Consider the following 21,439-nt stretch of genomic DNA (forward strand, 5'->3'; position numbering starts at 1 on the left):
ACTGACTACCAGAGGCAGAACTTCCATTGGCTCTGTTACAGGGGTAATTTACACTTTAACAAGGTATTGTGACAAGGTGGTAATTATATTTTTATCACGTCATTATGACATTACCACCTGGAAAGCCATAGCTGATTAATTAGTGGCATATATTAAATTTATAACCCTGGAACTCTAAAGTTATCATACCTAAGTGGTGTAATTATGCTGAACTGTGGTGTGGCAGTGAATTGGAGGTGAAGATGCTGAGTATCCACCTATTGCAATACATTTAATGAGTGCCAGTAGAGGGCAGGGAGCTGAAGGAAATAGTTGGGGTTTTTAAAATAAATACTAAGGAAGAGAGTGAAATCATTGAAATCTTGAAACCAAATCTAGTCAGATGGCAGGTTCCAAGGCTTCTTACGTATATGGATTTTTTAAAGGTATAATTTGAAAGCACTTTGATTTACACTTGTTTTTGCTTTTTATTTCACAGCTTTATTTCAATTAATTCACATCTTTTATGGTTTTAACAATGCAGCAGTTTCTTTTGATCTTTTGGAGGCTTGTTCTGGCCATTCTGGAGGCTATGTCACCTTCCTGCAACTAGTAGAAAGCACTGGTTTTGGCAGGATGGGTTTTTCTCAGTTCTGTAATTATGCCCAGGTGTTTTATGTTGTTCCTTCTGATTTATTTTTATCTTTTACTCTTTTCCTTACTCTTTTTCTCTTTTCCTTAGTATTAGGAGGTAGAGGAAATAAATGAGGCTGGAAGTAAATAATGAAAATGCCCACAACTTACGGCTTTTTTGAATGTGTTCCCATATTCCTACGAAGTAAATACAGACAGAATTATAAACCAAATCTATTTTTACCCAAATTATCATGCTAAAGGTCATAGTTTTGAATTGTTTTGATTTTCCCTGTTTGTTGTGCATTTCAAAGTCAGATTGCCAAGTAACTCATGTTTTATTCTTCCCTTTCTCTACAGAAAATGAAGTGACTACTTTCCCTGTGTTGGTGAGTGATCAGAGTGAAATTGTGGATACCAATGGAGCTGGAGATGCATTTGTTGGAGGTATTTCTTACTTCTTTCTGTTGTTTGGAGATTATCTTATTATTCTCTCTATAGAAAATTTACTGGTTTTTTCATTCAGCTGTCCTTCAGAACAAGTTTCATTCTTTTACAGCTTTTCTGTGCATCCTGAAGTTATATGATTTAATTAAGTTCTGACTTCCAAAGGGAAAGTGTGTTCTATTACTTCAAAAATAATATGCCTTTATGCTGTACTCTGGTCGTTTTCATGAGATTAATTGTATCTGTCAGACTGTTGCATAAACAAGCTGCATCAAGTACTATATAGTGTACAGAAATCCCTCCTGGCTTAAATGTTAACACATTGTTGTTCTTTAAAACAGGTTGTAGTGAATATTAAACAGTATGTTAATAAGTGAGCATAATGTCTCTGATCATGTAAATTTTGGTAGAACATCTGCTTCCGATACAATTATTTGGACATCAGAAAAGAACGCAAAGGGTTAATTTGTTAAAACAAACCCTGAAAATATCTGGCATTGCTTAATATCCATTTGCAAACTTACTATTTTTTTTGGCTCAAGCTCTAAGGAAAAAAGAGGATGTTATGTCTGTGCCTGTTTAAAAAAATTATTCTATATAAGCCAAAACTCAATCTAATCCAAGATTTCTGTCATTCATTGTAACCTTCATCCATGTAGTTCTGTGATGCACTCTTGCATCCTGAAGGCTCTAATATCCAGTCTGTAGTAGCTGTAAGGAGCTCCATTAGTCACTAATTTACTGGAAATATTACAAAAGAGACTTTATAAATAGAATTGCAGGGCTCAGTCTTGTAGCTACGAAGGGGATAGCAAGCAGTGTGTTACCAAATTAAGGCTTCAGAATTGTGTCCCACTTCAGGAAAATATTCAACATAAGCTTAATCTTAAGCACGTGAGTAATTCCATCCTTACTTAATACAGCATTTAAACCAAAGATAAATGTTCAGTATACACTTAAATCAGTCTGAGAATGGGAATGTTTTTACTCATTTCTTCAGTGCTTTCATGAACCAAAAAGGACAGAAATCGAGGGAAACACATTAGGTCATATTATTCATACACCTTTTAGGGCATGCTTGTCACTCTCTATTGTTCCTAAATCACAAACAAGACTAAATTTGAACCAGTAGGTAACAGTGACTATAACATAAATAAGATCATCTTCAAGTGCTTGTCCTTGTATGCATTTGCTCTGTTTATCAGCTGTGCCAGATAGCTGCTCTTATTGTGAGGGGGGAAAAAAGAGAGAGTTAGGTCTTGCTTATTTTGTTTTCATGTGTCTGCCATGTTTATCTCAGGTTGTATTTATTTTCTGTTCTTCAGTTTTAGGCCTCTTGAAATCAGGACTTTTGTTTTAATAATCCTAATTTTGTTCTTTCCTATGTTAGCTGCAGGAAGAATATTGCAACTAAATCAGGGCTTTAAGAACTGTTTTATAATATAATAGATAAAATTTAAAAATTGAACTCTCAAAAGCCTTCCTCTTTAAATTACATCCCTTTCCCTGGTACAGCCATAGCTGCTGGTTTTCTGTAGAAGGGCTAAAACATTTACTTTAATCAGAATATCCAGAATGGAAAGGCTGATATAAATCAGATCAGTCTGTATTCCAAACTACTGCCTTCCACCAGCAGTGTGAGGAGTTGGGGCACATCCTGTCAGGCTGGTCTTGGATCAGTTGTGGGATTCCTTTCTCGAAGGGGAAAAAGGATGTGGACAATGCTCAGCTGTGGAAGAGAGGGATGAAGGGACATATTCCAAAAGATTAACTCTCCCCTATCATTCTAAGTGTTAAGATACAGCAAGATCCTGTATATTTGGGATAATCTTAGCAAAAGTCCTGTATCACAGCTTATGGATGTATATTATCTTCAGTTGCCCCACAAACATCTGAGGCATCAGATGCTTTTTCATTGGGGCACAAGTGCAATGCAGTCCAGGGCATTGTACAGTTCTCCCTGACTATCAGGGAAAGGACCACAGCTGGTTTTCCCTCTGTAATGGATGTCAGCTCAGCCATGGCAGACCTGTTGGAGCTGTCCTTGCAGTGAGACGCTTACCTGAGCATGGGTGTGTGAGCTCAGCCTCCTGTTGCACCATGCTTCTCTCTCCTGGGACTCAAAGCAACATGAGCTTTAGGATATCCATCCAGAGTTCTTCCGTTGGCTTCTGGGATATCTCAGTTCTCCTCTGGCACTCCATAAATAATAAATTGATCATTTATTCTCCTCAGAAAATAGATTTTCCTGAGTTTAGTCCAGATGAGAGAATTGGGACTCATAACAGTCTTGCTACACAGCTGATTCTAGGCTTATGTGTACTGTGGTCTCCTTCAAGGGGTCACTTAATTTTCATTCCCATATGTAGGAAATAGGATACTGGACTGGATAGGCTTTGATTTGGTCTGTGTTTCATTTGAGGGAAATGTCTGTATTTTATCTGTGGCACACTTGTTGTGTGTTTTCAAAGTGTGTATTTGGAACACATATGGAGCAGTTCTTGAATGTCTCCTTAGCAGCAAGCCCTGTGCAGTAGTGTAGGTAATACTGCCCAACATGCAAATCTTCTGGCATTGGGTCTAGCACTGAGCCAGCTGCAGTGTTACTGTCCTGACAGAATTTTTACAACAGGAAAGTTATATTCTCTTCAGTGCTTTTCTGCTTCTTTCTTTGATTGAGGTTTTATCAGTTGTTACTACCTAGGCAACAGTACATGTAATGTTTTGATTTCAGTGTCCTTGTAGTAAAATGTTTCAAAATTAATCCCTTAACTAAAAAATACCCTCAGTGTGACAATATCCCCTCCTGGAAACCTAGTTCTTTTATTCAAACAGCAGAGAACAAGACTCCCATGGCAAAGTTTCCCATACTTCTCTGGAACCAGCATATTAACACAACTGAACTGTGGTTTTTCTGGAGCAGGTGTCTTGGCTGAGAGGGAACATGGGATATAATGAGAACTAACCCCATCACACAAGATTTATTTTGTGTTAGGGGGTCAGGTTTGTTGGACTCTATCATATTTTGAAAGGTCTTTTACAGAGGCACTCTCTTCCAGAGGTATAACAGATCATCATCTTCTCAATAATTATGCCAACTTGGCAAATCACCCCTCTTATGTTTCTCCATATAAATGTTGGAAAAAGAGAAAACCGTGTGGGTTTTTTTACTAGAACCAGTCTAACTACTGGAGCTCTTGAGACCTTAAAGTCAAGACAAAGTTTAAAGCACAAAGTTTCTGGGCACTTGTAACTCTGTGGGTTGATTCATGAGTTCAGCATTTCTGAAGCTGCCAGCCTCCAAGGAGAACTAGCTCTCCCCAACAGCTAGCAGCAAGAAATAAACCACATTCTTCAGCTGAAACGTGGTTTTATTAAGTTGGCACCAGGAATATCTCTGAATTTCTTGCCTCTTACTGCAAGCATCAAGTCATCTGCCACTCAGGCTGGTGCAGTGCATGAATAAGAAACTGGGTTTTAAAATTGCTGCAGGTATCTTTATGCTAAAAACACTTCTCTAAACAACACTAACACAGTTCTGCCTTTATTGCTTACCAGCAACACTGCTGCCTTTTACAGGTTTAAGCAATAATGGTTTACTTTGTAGCATCTCAGCACCTCTTGTGGTTTTCAGAAGTACCACAGATATTTGGTTATAAATCCCTGAAAGAGCCATAAATTGAAATTGCAATTCCACCTCCAGATTCTTATGACATTGAAAAATCACTTGAGCTTTGCTGGCATGGCTTATGCCACAAGAGTCCTCTTAATGGAATTACAGCCTTAGTTTGTAGAGTTTGGGGAGATCATTAAATTAGCATTTATTTATTACTGGTCAGCCCCAGTTTGAACCATTGCAGTAATGATAATCAAAGTGATAATGGCAATAAATATGAGCAGTTTGACCATCATATGCTTTCCTTTGTACCATCCTGCTCTCTTCAGCCAGAGTAGGCTTGCCTTCTGTTTGAACTCCCCTTTGTCATTGCCACCGTAACTAATGAGAACAATCAGCATCTGTTCTGATGGTTGCTGCCATTGTTCCCTGCAAAATCTCTCCCCTAGAATCTGTCTAGTCACTGGAACTGAGTACAGAGTTCATAACAAATGAATAGGAGAAGGTGTAAAATCGATGTTTCTTCAGGTTCCATCAATATAAATATATTGACTTCATAATCTGCTATGATTTAGTCATATACTACATGGAAAGTACTAGAGTATGAAATGGAACCACAAATCATTTTCAAGTAGCATGATAAGGCAGTGACAGAACGATTGCAGCAAGTGTGTATTACATATCACCATGCTATAAAGATATTATGCCATTCTCAAGGAAAAGGAATCCCAGGGTAGAAGGAGCTCTTCATTAAGCATTGTACAGTGCCAGATAGGAGCTGATAGCAATTTGCCTCTGTCAGTATCAAAGGGGAGGTCAATGGCTCAAACCACCTGTCAATTTAAAAATGGCATTGGCAGCTTTCATGTGCTGGGGAATCTCATAAAGCTGCTAGCTAGAGTTTGAAAGCTACTGTCACAATTTTTTTGGTGCACGTTCTTCCAATATAAGCAGCTCTCTTTCTCTTTCTTGTGAAGCCCAGCATGAGCCTTATGAGATGGTCAACTCCTGTCTCAGCTATCAGACAACTACTCTGATAGATATAGGGAAAGCAGCAAAAGAGGAGCCATCCTCTTTTATAAGTCCTTTTGTGAGTGGGCCTCATGGCATCCTTATCTCCTCTTTAGGGACCACAGCCCTTACTGAAGATACTTCCCTCTTTCTGAGTCTGTTTGAGCAAACTATCTCACTAAAGCCATTTCCTCATCTTTAATAGAGAGGTTAATTCCAACCATTATTTTTCCATCTTAATCTAAATGTCCCTACAAATTAAATACAGACCTTGGACTTGTAGGAGTTTGCCTAAAGGTTCCACACTGTTCAAATTTTAGCCTCTGTTCATGAGGTAAATGCAAATGATTTTCGATAGAGTGACATCCAGCTTTGATTTCAGAACTAAGTAATATTTGATATACTTCTACATTATTGAAATATTGAAGTACTATATTTCGTGTGAAACATTCTTTGAATATATTATGCATATGCATGTATGTGTATCTATAAAACCACAGTACAAGAAGTAAAAATACAAGTTCACAAAGAATTCAGAGTGCACAGAATAATTGGCCCTCATTACTCCTCTACTATTAAGTGTTCGATTCAGAAACCTCTTTTAATAAAGGTCTGGTTCTGTTTTCTGAATACACTAGATTTGCTTTGGAATGCCTTGGCTGAAGCTGGTGGATTTAAACAAGTGTAATATTGATAAAATGGAAACATAATTAAAACCAGTATAATAATTGTTATGCTGTTGCTCTGTAGCACCCCTCATTTATGGAAGGAACCCAGTGATTTTTAAAATTAAAAAATGATCTTGATGGGATTTGATATCATCTGAGCTGACCCTGCCTTAAGCCAGGGGCTGGAGCAAGTGACCTTAAGAGGTCCTTTCCCACCTACATTGTGTTAGAATCCTATGAATTTTAATCCTATTGGTATTAAGTTCCCAGGTGCCAGTTCCTGCTCCTCTGGAAATCCAGACTCAGTCATCTTCAGGGGGCAATGTTGGTGGCTCCAGAGTAGGAGCTGCCCAAATTAAAAAATGAAGCTCAAAGAGTTGGAATTCCATCTTTTGCAGTAAATCTCTTCTAGGGCAAAGGGGGACTGTACTTATGACTCTGTCTAATAAGTCCCTTATGTATTTCTTGTGCAAGCATTGTGGGGATAGAGGCATGTGCACATGTGAGAAATGAGCTCTTACAAATAGTTCCTATATGGCTATTCCAGGAGTGCTAAATGTGCAAAAAGATCTGATAATGCCTTCAGCAGAGGCAGATTTGAATGGTTTTTTCAGAATACGAATTTATCAGTAAGCTTGTGACTATATTAAAAAGAAAGCTACTTAATAGATTTCTAGGGCTCTTGAACACTGGGGAAGAATTTGTTTACACTAAAAGTGAGTATTTCTCTTATTTGTTGTATTTTCCTCTCTGTATAAATCTGTGCTGTAAGGGCTGCTCTCCCTCCAGTATTCACCACCCCTAGAACATTCTAGATTCATTGAAATAGGAGTAGGAGGAGCTAGGAACAGTTCTTAACTGAACAGCAGGAGCGTGATATCCGAAGCTACTTCATCCACTTATAGTGGTCTTTAATTTTTATAAGGTTTTTATACTTGTGTGAAATACCTTGGGAAATTGCCATCATTTTTTAATCACGTTTAATAGAGGGAAATACAGTGGACAAAATGTCACTGCTGTGAAGTGCTCCCTTCTGATAACACCAGAGCTCTGAGATGCAGAGCTACTTGCCAGCTGGGAGCAAGGGATAATTTTTTGGTGATATCAATTAAATATGTGTGTGCATGGAACTTGTAATGGCTGATATTTGCTACAAAATTTATCTTCACCAGCAAAGAGAGAGGGGATACTACTTTGAATCATTCTGGCTTTTCTTTGAAGTAATGATAACTGTTATAACAGAAAGCAGCACTCTCTTAGTTTTTATTTGTCCAGCATTGGTGGCTAATTGCCTCTGAGCACCCTGTTGTTATTGAGATCATGGCGGGTGAGATAGGAAGCTTTGAAATAAAAATACTCACTTAGTGTCATCAGCACTTTGACTGACAGCCCATTTTTCCCATCTTTACTACTCCTGGTTTATAAACAGCATGCAGGAGTATAATAGCTGAGCTGCAGAGAGGGCATCAATCTTTGCTTGCTAGGGGATAACCTGTCAACATGTCCATGACTTACCACCCCTGTGTTCTGATGGCATTCGGAACTCTGTCAGATAAACATCCCACATAAACCCAGGCTATTAGAGGACCACGTTATCTCTGTAACTGACCTTCTACAAACTAGAAAATGACCAGATTATATGTTCCCAGTTGATTTTTTCTCAGTCTCAGCTAGAGGCACATCATTATTCTGATCAATAGTGTAGCCAGTTGCTAGTAATTTCAACATTGGTATTGGCTCATTTTCAAAATTTGCCACAGTTTGAATTGCAGCTACTTAAACAAAACCATAAAAATAGATATCACTCGGAAACATACATGGAATATTTCTGTTTTCTTTTTAATTCCCTACTTCTTTGTTTACCAATTTCCATTCAAAATTATTTCTTTGCAAAGAATACCCTCTTCTGTGCTGATATTATATGTAAACCTGTTTGCATGTGTTGTCCAAGTATAATTGTGATTATACTGCTTTCATTGTTTTAATTGCTACCCTTCTCTTGGTCTCTAACTGTTCCTCCTAATTTCATTACATATGTATTCTTATAACACAGTAATGTAAATATAGTAATTCACATTTTCACCTGTTCCATTTAAAGGCAATCTAGAAAAAGACATAGTGGAATAAAAGTAAGGCAAAACATATTATACTTGCTGTCATTTCTTAAATAACATGTAGAAGCAAAAGATCCACTTAAAAGGATCAGTGTTTGGAATTAAAAAACCCTCAGAAGTTTCTAATTAGACTGAAGCAGGACTTGATTCCTTTAGCCTCTGTGTCTCTCTTCCTGTCAGTGGCACCTCAGTGTTAAGGGAGCCTCAGTACATAGCAAGAGGATTAATATTTTGCAAAATTGGTTTTTAAAAGGCCTAATTTACCTCACCATAAATTCAGTGACATTCTGCACAGGTTTCATGAAAAATAAACGTCAAATAGGTTGTGTACGCTTTAAAAAACAAACCTACTCTGTTAAAAATAGATTTTCAAAACCAATTATGAAGTTCCAATTTTTGCTGTAATAGCTATGGGACAATTACAAATTGACTTAACGCCTCAAAGCAAGTCATCACCGTTTAAAATACTTTGTCATGCCTACTATGCCTACCCTCATAACATTTCATTTTATGTTAATGTGTCATGTGTTAGAAAATCATGTAATGATAAAGAAAATGTTCATGTGGAAGGTTAGAAATTACTTTAATGAGTTACTATTACCTTGCTTGCAGACTGTTGGCAATATTTTTGTGTTATTTTAATGTATTCTGAATAGAGACAGAGGCACTCGTCAGATTGGATCATCAAGAACATTCCCCTGGGAATCGGGGCAGGATATAGTCCCCTAAGAAATGATGTGTCAGATTAAGCTGATGCTGTATTCACAGGAGATAAAACACCACACAATGAAATACAAAACCACACTGAAAGATATTGTCTGTTTGACATCTCACATGCCTCAGTGGGTGCTAAGGACAGGGACACAATGACCATAAGGACACTTCTCAGGCCGTGATGTTCACAAGCTGGGTCCTCTCTCACTTACAGCTCCTCTGTTATATAACAGCATGGTAAAGTCTTGAATTTGTTCACTTCCCCCACACTGCAATGGGCTCATACTTGAAGTGGGAAGATGGCAAGATTGCAGTAAAAAGGAATTAGAAGAAAGGACGTGGTCGCAGTTAAAAGCAGCGGTAGTAGCAGTGCTTGTAGGTTGATTTGACACTGATCTCTGACCCAGTGGAAAGGGATGTTACTGTTATTGGTGATCAGTACATTTTTGCTATCAATCCAGAACTGTAACAGATATTTAAAGAGGCAAAAGATATTGTCACTGTATTAAAATAGGAGCATTATGAATATAATGCTAGGGTAGGCTCTTTCAGCCCACAAAAGTCAGGAAATTCGCAGGCTGCCTAGCTCCCATATTCCCTCTGCCCTGGATGTTGCTTTCTGATTCTCCTTACATACTGCTGGCTTGGCTGTGTGGAAGCACACCTGCAAATAAAACTCCTGAGGCTCATGCATATGAATCTTGGCTATGAAGTTACATTCGTGCAACCTTTTTACACTTGAATATGTGTTAAAAACTGAGTAGAGGATAGGACATACTATTCCCTTTTATTATCTTTAGAACTTGATTGTATCTATAGTAAATTATTGCAGTTCTCTTCCTTTTATTCCAAGTAGTAGATGTAATAATTGGCACCATTTAGTGTCAGTACAACAGGTTTGAGGCTCAGAAACTTTCCACAGGTACTAGTAAAAGAAAGCTTATTTCACTCTTCTGTCTAAAAAAATTCTAAAAAATTTAGATTTTGCAAAATGCTTCTGGAAAATGCTTTTAGGAAAAACAAAGATAAAGATCAGCCTGGAAAGTATTTTTTTCAAAGAGAGAAGATACTTGCAATGAAAATATCTGTTTCTGGTTTGGCACATGCAGCTCCTTGTAAGCTTGGAGGGTTTTTTTTTAATCAAATGTTTTCCCCTAGAGGCTGCTGGAGACAAGCCTAAGGCAACCAGATCCTGATCCTAAAGGAAATTTCCCAAAGCTCATCATGTGGACTTAAAAATGAAAAATAGGACCAAACCATGAGAAGTTATAACTTTGTTAACATTTTCCTCTTTCACATTATTCTTGGACCACATTCTTTTCTTGGACAGTAAGATGCACTGGGGAATTTGATAGAAGTGATATGCAACAGGTTATAGAGTCTACGGAGGATGTTTAATGTGGAAGGATGTCAGAGTATAAAATACTGCTTAGATTTATAACAAAATATAACAAAGCTCCAGCTTTGAGCTATTCCCTCTCAGAAGGTGGACAGTATGCAGTCAAGGCACAGGGCAGTGATAGAAAATCTCACATCAATCTAAGTAGGCTTCACCTCAGGGTCTATTTTCTCAATCTATGGCACAGCCTTCAGGAATAAACCACAACAGAGCAGCATACACCATTCCTACTTGAAAGCATTAGAGAAATGAGACTGCTGATTTTCCTGGGAGGGAGTTTCTGGTGGGCCTGAGCACATACAGGCCCTGGGAACTATGTGATGCCTTGTTCTCTGAGCTGCAGTGAGCTGGCCCAGTAAAGCCAAACAGTGGCAATCATGTGCAATGCAATGAAATTATTCATCCTTGAGTAACTGATTCCCAATGGAATAATAGGGATGTAATGAAGTTTTATTTCTTTTTTTATTTTTATTGTCACATTTCTGCAGAAATCTTTCATTAACATTTTCCACATGTAGTGCTTTAAAGTTTTAGACACTGTGTTCTTTTTTTTGTTTTGTGTATTCAACACCTCCTCTCCATTCCAGGAAAAGGCTGCTAAACTGAAAACACTCCTTTCACTTATTCATAGTTGTCTAGTAAATGCAAAGTTGTATTATTTGCATGTGTCCATAAATGACTGTATAACCTCAGACTGAAAAATATGTACACCCATGTGAGTGATCCTTACAGAAACTCAATGCATCAAAAATGTATCCATAAATCAGAAGAAAGCAAGAGGGATAGGCATAGTGATACCAATATCACTACATTTCTTAGAACATGCTTGGTTTAGTATTCATGCTGCTGATGGTAAAATAAGAAGTTTCTTGTACAAAGGCAGTGAAATGCTTTTAGCACGTGACCATTTTATAAATAAATATAGACTTCTGAAGCATTTTAGTTGTGATCTCATGGTTTTGTCATTCTCTGGAAGTAAAAATATTGACATTTACCAAGCTGTTTGTTCCAGCTTTCTGGTCTCCTGCAGTTTATTTATATAACAACCTTATCGATGAGCCTCTTACTCAGCTCTCTAGGTTTAACTGAGTTGAGTCGATTTGCTACCACAGCTTCAAGTCGCTGTTACAGAACAAGCAAGACATCCTAATAAAGCTGTAAACGTGTTTACTCAAACATGGTATTGATTTTACTTGGAGAGGGAGAAGCTAGTGCTTAGCATGGTGTCAGGGAGGATGAATTTAACTGCAGTTTTTCATTGTCATCTGTCATGGTTGTGAAACACTAAGTGAAGCCACAAGAGGATAATTAGAATTGCCAGAAATTTAGCCCCTAAAATCAGTTAACCACTTGAGATTTTTGTAGTTTAATTAGTTTTTATTAAAACTTTCCTCCAGTGGTATAGTCAGGAAGGATTTTCTAATGTTCTTTCCAGTGAGAGATTTCAAGGTTGCCACTTGTTAGATATACATCTTAAATGACCATTTTTACGGAAGGGTTGGTAACCTTTTTTCTCTCAATTGTAATTAGCCTGGCACTACCGTCCTGTAAAAGCACAGAGCCATTTCATTTTAAAGGAGAGAAAAAGACACATGTTTCTATGCATATACATTTGTAGTTAATAACATATATATGCATGTATGGCATCATTTTTACAGTAAATTCTGTGAAAGTGCTAAAGTGCTTAAAGGTTGAAAGAAATATAGAGTGTTCGAAGATACTTACATTTAATTTCTCTTATATACTGTAAGTCTGATGTGTCAGACCACAGTGCCAAAAGACATGAAAACAGAAGCCAAATCCCACCCTTAATCAAAAACGTTTCCATTTAGAATAGCCAACATTTGGTTTGATAGCAGTGGGCAGGGCCTCTGGCTTACCACAGTTCTTGGCTGTAATATCCACCATCTGCCACAAAATTAAAAAAGGAGAAACCTCAGCATGTTGACGTACGGTCATTCAGTGACTGTATTGCAGAATCCACTGATGCCAACATCTTTTACAAAATCTAGGGTGGCCGCTTGGCTCTTGGCAGCAGCATTGCCAGCCACCCGATTACTACTGACCAGGCTCATGCTACAGCATTAGCCTGCTCCAACAGTGCTAAAAGACCTCAAAAAAAGCCCCGGTCATATCAGCCACAAGGCATTGACTGGGTAATGTTTCTTGAAAACTGCATCTTCCCACACTCCTGGCCTGGAAATGTAGTGGGACCACATAAAAATAGATGAGTGTCCCAGCAACTGTGATAAATTCTGTATATGAGCAAGAGTGTGAAAAGGTGCTTGTAACTGTCCCCATGGTGGAATAACACAATTTTTAAAAGTGCAGTTTACAAATTAAGTGTACAAATGTACACATTTTAAATACAAAAAAGAGTAGTCAGCTAAGCTGATCAGGATCCTTTTTGTGGCTGGAACAATTTTGATGGTGCATGGCCTGACTAGCATAGGTTATATACTTCAGGGTTCATCTGGAAGCACAATTGTCTGGGAACATCACATAGCAAAAAGGTTTTGAGGGGCTCTGACTCAGGGTCAGCCTGTAGTTGTTTATAATTGATGCATTTGATAATTGGATTTTTTCAGCTTTTCTCTCTTGCATTAAAAAAAAAAATTAATTTTGCCGTGGGCATTTTATAAAGGTTGGAAGTGTGAGAGAAACTGCAGAAAGACAAGTAGTGGGGAGCTGGGTGTCAGAGGCTATAAATGGATTTTCAGCCAGCATTAGTAATTAACAGTCATTAAAATTAATTGTCAAGTGTGCAATTTGAAATGAAACATTTGGCTTCAATATGAGCTGTTTTTAAGTGTTGTTAAACCATTACTGGAGCAGACCAGAACTGTTTTAAATCTCCACTATCGGACTCCCACATTTCTGCCCAACTGCACTAGTTCTAAGTGTTCATTCAGAATTACCACTAATAATCTGGAAATAAAACTTTCAAATAAATCACTGATTTCAGTGAAATTGCCTCTGAAATAGCTGTTTTCTGGAAAATCAACTTGGTTCTCCTTTAATGATGTTTAATTTCTACTCAACTCTAAGGAGTAACAAAGTGAATAGAACACCTTTTGTGTCAGTCAGTGGACTGTCTTGCTGTGTCTTTTCAAACTTATACTGACATCCCCAAAGAGATTTGAGCTGTTCCCAGTGAGAGCCTTGGTTTGGATCTGGCACCACTTCTTGGCTTATAGGACTTTGATTTGGTGGGGATCACAAAAAGGAACAAAGCAACTTCACTTTTCCATCCCTCATTCTGTTTGTAGACCTAACAATTACAAAGGTTGTCTTTGAGAGTATGTAATAAGGAAGCTGGAGGTAATAAAGATTAACTCTCAGTTATTTCAGGCACACTTTTTAGAGCAAAGTGATTCCAGAGTTGCTTTTTTTTTCCTCCTGAGCAGAAAAGAAATAATTAAGAGCCAAAAATAGCTATTGGTGTGTTGTAATCACTTCTATCATCTGAGAATGCAAAGACATTTTGTACTACTTCAAGGTGTAAAGCAACTTTTGAAGCAAAGTTGTCTTTTTTCTAGGAAGATAAGTGGGATGAATTGGACCCAGTTCCAAAGAAGTTCTCACTGTTAGCGGGTGCAAGGTGGTTACTTGGCTGTCCATGCCTGTGAAGGGCAAAAGGCATCCCAGTCTACTCTGAAAGCTTACCAAGATGGCTTGCTAGACATCCTGCAACTGCATTTTCCCTTCCTGCACAAACATTTGGCATGTTGGATAACGGGGCAGGAGGCAGATAGGAAAGCCTGGAGCTGGTGTGATGAGAGCGGTGCACAACACTTGCAACACCATCCACAGCTCCAGCAGTGCAGAAATGCTCCTGCACAACAGCTGCAGTTAGAACATGGTAAACAATATTGCCTCAGGTTGTTTTGGTAAAATACTTGATGTGAGGCTGTCTGGTGTAGCCAAAGTTTCCTGCTGCTTTCTGCGCTCCATTCCAGTGATAGCCAGGGACCAGTTCAGACCAGAAAGAAATGAAGTAGATGCTGAGCTGCCTTAGTATGTGCTGGGATGATCTAGGTCTGTGATCCCAGGCCTGTGATACAGGATCAGAGTTCAATCCCACCCTTTTGGTCTCTGAAGTTGTAGGAGGAGTGAGAAGTCTGAAGCCATGTTCATTTATCTTCTTGCATTTCCAATCATGGCACCTTAAGAGATTACAGCCTTCAACTGCTTCTCATCTTCCCTCCCCTGCCCTGGTCTCTGGTTGGGCTCTTTGAGTGCTCACTAACCCACTTCAGTTTCAATCAGCTGTGTTAGCAAAGATCCCCGGCTCAACAGCTACTGTTTAAACTGATCTGGCTCCTTTTGACAGGGTATCAGGTTATACCAGCAGCAAAGCAGCATGGTGAAAAACAGATGGGGGAGTAACTTCTTCAGCTGGAGCTCAGATCTGAATCGATGCCTTGAGAGTATGACTCATGGGGTTTGCATCACCGTGCCTTATACACTGGGGGAGGCAAACTCTGAATTATATTCTGACCATGTTGCTTTTTACTGCATTAGCTAAAAAGAACATTCTGCAGCTCAGGCAGCCAACCTGATAGAGTTCTTTGCTTCTCTGCTCAAACAGCACTGCTTTCTGGTGTTCCCTCGGGGTCTGCTTTGCCAACTGCCTAGTCTTACTGTGTGATGTAGTTCTGTTTGTGATATGTGTGTTTGTATTGTCATTCGATGCAGTATTGTGTCAGATACTGCTATTTCCATTTCATCTATGAAACACATACCTTTTAAGGGGAACTCAGCAGACAAAAGAATGGTTTGAGGGCAAACTCCCCACTGCAGTTTCTACATATGTCTTATATGACAGCTGTACTTAATGTCATTTCTGCAACACTCTTAAATCACAGAGATCTCTCTTTTCTATCCCCAATTAGAACAAGATGTTTTTTCACCTGACTCTGCTTTCACTTAGATCAGAATAAATAAGAAGTAACTTCTCTGAAGACAAAAGACTCATACTAACTTAAAACTACAATGAGCCTGGGAGATGATGAAAGTGTCAATCTAGTTGGTATTGAAAAGTAATTCATGTTTTATGGTCCTTTGCTTTGTGGATTTTCTCATCTTCATGTATGTTTGATGCCTTGATCATAAACGTAAGGGATAGTTGTTCTTTCTTGTATAAACCTCTCTCTGAATTCATGCTGTGCACAAAACCGAGCCCCATATTTGCCTTTGGAGACCTGCCCAGTGCATCTTCATACTTACTGAGTCAGAAATGGACTGTCTTAACAGCCTCCTTTTACATATGGTTACAACTTGCTCTCAAGTTTTAACCACCCAGAAGCACACTGGCAAGCTCCTGCCTCCCAGGCAGTTTAAATTTAATGATTGACACCCTCCACATATCCAAGAAAGTTTCTCCTAAGAATGCATGTTAATTTAATGGAGAGCAGACCATTTTCATCTTGTTAGTCAGAAACGAGCTGATTTCTGCCAGGCATGCTGTTTGAATTTCTCAACTGTTACCCAACTATTGCAGCTGGACCATCCTGCCACAGTTGTGTTGTCTGTCATCCCTGACTGCCATCAGTGATAGCACTCACAGCACAATTTCTTCCTGTTTCAGATTCTTATCTTTGTATATTGATAACTCCTGTCTTCTTTGCTTGTGCTTATGGACTTACCCTTTGTTGGTGAAAGAGTAATTTTTTCCCAACCAGCGTCAGTCAATATCTGGGAAATTCCAGCCAATACATAGTTCTCTAGAAAAGTATTGATGTCAGAAACATACAAGTTTTCTCTTTTTTTAACTAATCTGCTTACTCTCTATGGCCTCCCTATTCCAATGAAAAGTGTTTGATATATACATTTTGCAATTTCAAACTCTTCTCCAATTCGGTGCAGTTTAAAGAAAACTATATATCAATTAGGCTTCTTTTCACTATCAGTCATGACCAAGAAGCCAAGATAGATATTGGTAATTGATGGAAACAGGTATTTTGCTCACCAGTATTATCCTTCGTTAATCTAACCTTCTTTTTCTTGTTTTACGTGATATTTAAGGGAGAAGATATCATTGCATAGGATGAAATATTTTTATTATCTTCTGAAATTTTGCTGTAGTGTATCACAAAAGGAAATATTTAGAAACAGAGCACAGGTTAAGCAACAGCACCACAAAATGATGTGGAACCTTTTCCCAATAGTAAACCAGATGAACAGAGAAAGTGAATATGAAAGCAAGCTAGCAAAACATATCAGCTTAGAATCAAAATTTGTAATATGTCAGAAGTTGGTACTTAGGAGTTTTACACAGTACTTAGCAGAGACATGGTTTCAAGACTACATTTGTACTGTCAAGGCACAAAGCCTGAGCATGACAGAAACTTGAAATGGTGGATGAAATCTTTAAAAAGAACATCTTTCAGCTTGCTAGAATTCTGATTTTGTTGGGCAAGTCTCACTTTCCTTCTGTGATTGGACAAGGAAGAGAGATACATCTGAAACATATTAAAAACAGGATAAAAGTGAATAAAATATTACCTCTAGAATGAGAGTGGAGTTTTAAATTATAAGATACTAAGTATACTTCTCACATCTTGAAAGCCTCTTCCAAATTTAAAATACATATTTCACCTCTGCCATAAGTTCTGTCATGCTTTTGATCACAATAGCTTCAGCGAAGACAAAATGCTTCAGAAATGAGGGACTCAATCCATAAAGTTTCTGGTGCTACTTGTACTAAACTTCTCCAAGTACCTTTTTAGGACTGCCTACTCTGTTCATTGAGGAGGTGCTCAGGTTTTCAGAGCACTCAGCTCAGGTGATTCCTGAGTTTCCAAGCTGTGCATGCCAGGCTGTGGCAGCTGAAGCCCTGATCCTGAGAGGCGCCTGGTTCTCTGCACAGTTTGCTGTTCAGGGGGGTATCTGCACATGCTGTGGGGTACCTGCTGTTGCTGAAGTTTTAGATTAAATGTCCCATTATCAAAGGCAGCAGATGTCATCTACCTTTCCTCATCAGGTAAAAATTTTTCACCTTCTTTGCACTGTGAGCGCCTGTAACTCTGAATATAATGTTTCTCTATTACATGTCTTTCTCTTTTTTGGAGAAAAGCTTGCACACAGTTGTGTTGGGGCTGTAGCTGTAGCCAGTAAGAGCAGAAGGAACTCTCTTCAGCAGGGAAAACTTCTTCTTTGTTTTTAAAATGTTCTTTGAGGAATCAGGGGTTCTCTTTATAAAGAAGAGAGCAGGAATTCTGTTAAAGTAATTTTGAGAACACTAATAATGATCAGTCTTGATAATCTTTAATTTACTGGAAGCTACCAAATGGAGACTTCATGAAGGAACAGCAGCACCACCATTCCAGCCCTGCAGTTCACTCAACAGTGATTCTCAACTTAAACTGGCCGGGCTGCAGGGGTACATAGAGACAGGCCAGTAGTTCAGTGCTTTGCCCTGTAACAAACCAATACACTCAATAAACTAATCTGACCATTTTCTTCCTTCTCTCTCTCTCCCACTGTGTCCCATAGGCTTTCTGTCGCAGCTCGTCTATGACCGGCCGGTGGCTGAGTGCATCCGGGCCGGGCATTACGCAGCCAGCGTCATTATCAAGCGTTCAGGTTGCACCTTCCCAGAGAAGCCTGACTTCCACTGATGGTGCTGAATTGGAGGGATCAAGAGTAACTTCTGTGTTGCCATGGGATTGCTGCCTAAATTTTTCCTCCTTCCTTTTCCTTACCTTTCCAGTACCTGCATCAACGCTTCTGTACTTCTGTTCATTGTATTCTAAACAAAATATCTATTTCTATGGTGTTTTCCATTTCATACATCTACCACATCTCAGTAGTCTTAACTTTTGGGAACAGTGCTAAGTGAAGCTTATTGTCTCGTCCATCAGGAAAAAGTGTTCTATTTACACAGTTTCCAAGGAAGTCCCATTTAAATGACACTGCTGATTAACACCATTAAAATACTTCTGTTGAATTATCTAGTTTGTATCCAGCTGTGGCCAAGTCCTATTCAACTTACATGAAATCAACAGACCTGACTTGTTCATAACTTAACCTTATGAACAAGGAGTTGTTCTGTCTATCTAGTAGAGTCAGACCTGTGTAAAGAGTGGTGTAAATGTCCCAGGAATTTCCATACATATTGGAGTGTACAAGATCTGACCATCAGATAGTCCAGCTTCCATGAAAGTACATCACTTTTTTTGTCAGTAATTTAAAGGCCTGATCCACAGTTGTGATATCTTGCATTCAGCCATCTTGCACTGATGGCAGTAGCTTTGGGTCTGGCCACTTTTATCTCTCAGTACATCTCTAGGTCTATAGGTACAGTCACTTTTATCTGTCAGGTGAGCTAGCAGATAGGTACTTTCAGTGATTTCAGGGCAGATGCATGAGTTGGTGATGAAAATAAACATACAGATAGGTCCTATCTCCTCCATGGGTGTTTTCTAGAGGCTGCATTAAGGTACACATAGTGAAAATGAGGTACAGAAATATTTATGCAGGATACATTGACAGGATATGCCAAATGGAATCTCTGAAACGCACATTTTTAAACTTTTAATTTACTTTGGATAATTAAGCAATATGGTGGATTTTGTTTGTATTTACAGTATTCAAAAAGGTGATCTGACACTGCATTCATTACTTTGCTATGTAATTTGATACTGATAAATAAAAATTGTCATACAGTAACTCCTGGTTTTGTTTTGGTATGTGTCTGTCTTTTTTCTGTGTATCCTACTGAAATGGGAACAAGATATGGGTGCTTAACCCACATGAATACTAAATCTGAATGTTTTATACATGACTTTCAGTGTCCAGGTTGGTGTTGAAGGGTGATCTCAGCAGTAAGGAAGAGAAGGAACATAAAATTGGTGTTTGTACCATAGAAGAGATGAAAAATTAAAGGCTAAGGTTCACCAAAGAATGTTAAGTCAGTGCAGGGTTCACACTTTGCTGCCCAGGATGGAACAAAGGACACACAGAGACTGAATGCTGTTATTGCAGTTTCTCTATGGCAAAGAGCATGGGGAGGAATCAAGGCTGAGATCCCAATTCCCTTGTTGGTCACTGTCCAGTCTGACACATTGGACAACAGGCTCTGTCATCGTGGAGATCACCAGGTGTGGGACTCCTGCAAGTGCATCAACCAGTAACCTCTGCCAGTGCTCCTGGGTCCGTGGAACTGCAGCGCCGCAAGCACGGGGCACGCTCGGTGAGTCCCTCCCTTGTGCAGGCCTCTGGCTCACTCTGGCTACCTGAGAAAAGTTCCATGTACAGCCCTTGTCTCTCTGCCAGCATTACAGCTTTGTGCAAGTAAGACTGCTCTGGTTTCATCATAGTGCCACTCTCAAAAGAGCTTTAGGCTGTACATTTCTCATGTTCAAGCATAGGTGAGAGGAAGAGAAATGAATATGTTGGAGTGAAAATAGAATGGCAAACAAAACTAAGAGTCTCCAATATGCATGGTCTTCAAGCTTTATGGGTTGATCAGAAGAATGTGATTTTTTTTATATCTCATAGTTAATTTCTAATTTCTTAACTTGATGTATCCATGTGATATGTTTTAATCAAGAAAAACTGACAGGCTGAAGATGGATGTGTTGCAGTCCCTGCTTTTAATATATGGTCACATATGCCACACCACTCTTGCTGCATGAATTTGCCTGTCAGTGAGGAAAACCCCAATGGTGGTTGAATTTGCTGTTCCTCTTGCTCTATACCCATGATGCTTTCCATTCCTTTTGAAAAACTTTACCAATGTCCTGGCCTGATAATTATGGCTGATTTAAAATGAATATAAATATGTAAACATTGTTATCTTAGCAATGAAACTACAAGACACTTGTATACTGTGAAGTAAAGGAGGGTATGTAAAGGCAAGTAGTCATAACATTGTGGAAACTCTTTCTCTCCTTCCTTCCTTCCTTCCTTCCTTCCTTCCTTCCTTCCTTCCTTCCTTCCTTCCTTCCTTCCTGCCTGCCTGCCTGCCTGCCTGCCTGCCTGCCTGCCTTTCTGCCTGCCTTCCTGCCTGCCTTCCTGCCTTCCTGCCTTCCTTTTTGCCTCCTTCCTTCCTTTCTTCTGTCCTTCCATCCTTCCTTCCTTAGGCACTGTGGACAGGAGATGGTGAAGATGTTGCTCAATCATCAACAATTTAAAATGCTTCTGGAACGATCTCTTTCCACCCGTGACCTCGAAGATATCCTGACAAGAATTAAGAAGAAAGTAAGTGCTTGGCAGGAGGAATGTCTCCTCCTTCCCTCCCACCTTCCTCTATTCCTTGTTTTCAGTTCAGAATGCAAGAGTCAAGTCAGAGGTTCTGTTCTGAGCTTTTCCACTGATCTGTTCAATGAGCTTGGGCTCCTGACATTTGGCTTTGACTGTCAGCTTCAAAGCATAATTTGAAGCCAGTGGGAGCAGCTGAGGAATAAACTACTACCCAATTCATAGAAGGGCATCAGAGTCTGACTTGCTCTATTTAGCCATTCATTATTTCTCCAATATCTGTCAATGGATATTTTTGGATGCTATATAGATACTTAGAAACATATTGCTAAATCATGCTAAATAATTTCAGGTTGTGCTGTCAGATTGCCTGACGGTTTCATTCTGGAATTTTTGCAGGATCTGTATTCCTTTCCTGCTTCTTACTGCTAAAGGGGGAGTTTATCTATATAATCCATAATGTTTTCACCCTTGATATTCTCTCTCACAAATAGTCTTCCTCTGTCTTCCAGCTTATTCCACACAGAGATGTGTTAGAAAACTGGGCTTTCTGAAAACCATCACTGAAAGAGTTGTCTGCTAGTGATGTGTGCCACTTCTCAAATCCCAGATGGGATAACAGAAGTGACTCTGTCACTGAACTTGAGCCATT

At 39.0% G+C, this 21,439-nt stretch overlaps 1 protein-coding gene across 1 annotated transcript in view; it reads left to right on the forward strand.

Moving 5' to 3' along the window:
• Window positions 1-19,254, forward strand: part of ADK (adenosine kinase) — a 269,341-nt gene extending 250,087 nt beyond the window's left edge. The window contains exons 11-12 of the mRNA XM_031061789.1: window positions 973-1,059; window positions 18,079-19,254. Of these exons, the coding sequence (XP_030917649.1) occupies window positions 973-1,059; window positions 18,079-18,203 (212 nt within the window). The 3' untranslated portion in view covers window positions 18,204-19,254. The remainder of the gene's footprint in view (window positions 1-972; window positions 1,060-18,078) is intronic.
• The last annotated feature ends 2,185 nt before the right edge of the window (window positions 19,255-21,439 follow it).

This window comes from Geospiza fortis, unplaced genomic scaffold, assembly GCF_000277835.1.
Source record: "Geospiza fortis unplaced genomic scaffold, GeoFor_1.0 scaffold130, whole genome shotgun sequence".
Lineage (NCBI taxonomy): Eukaryota > Metazoa > Chordata > Aves > Passeriformes > Thraupidae > Geospiza > Geospiza fortis.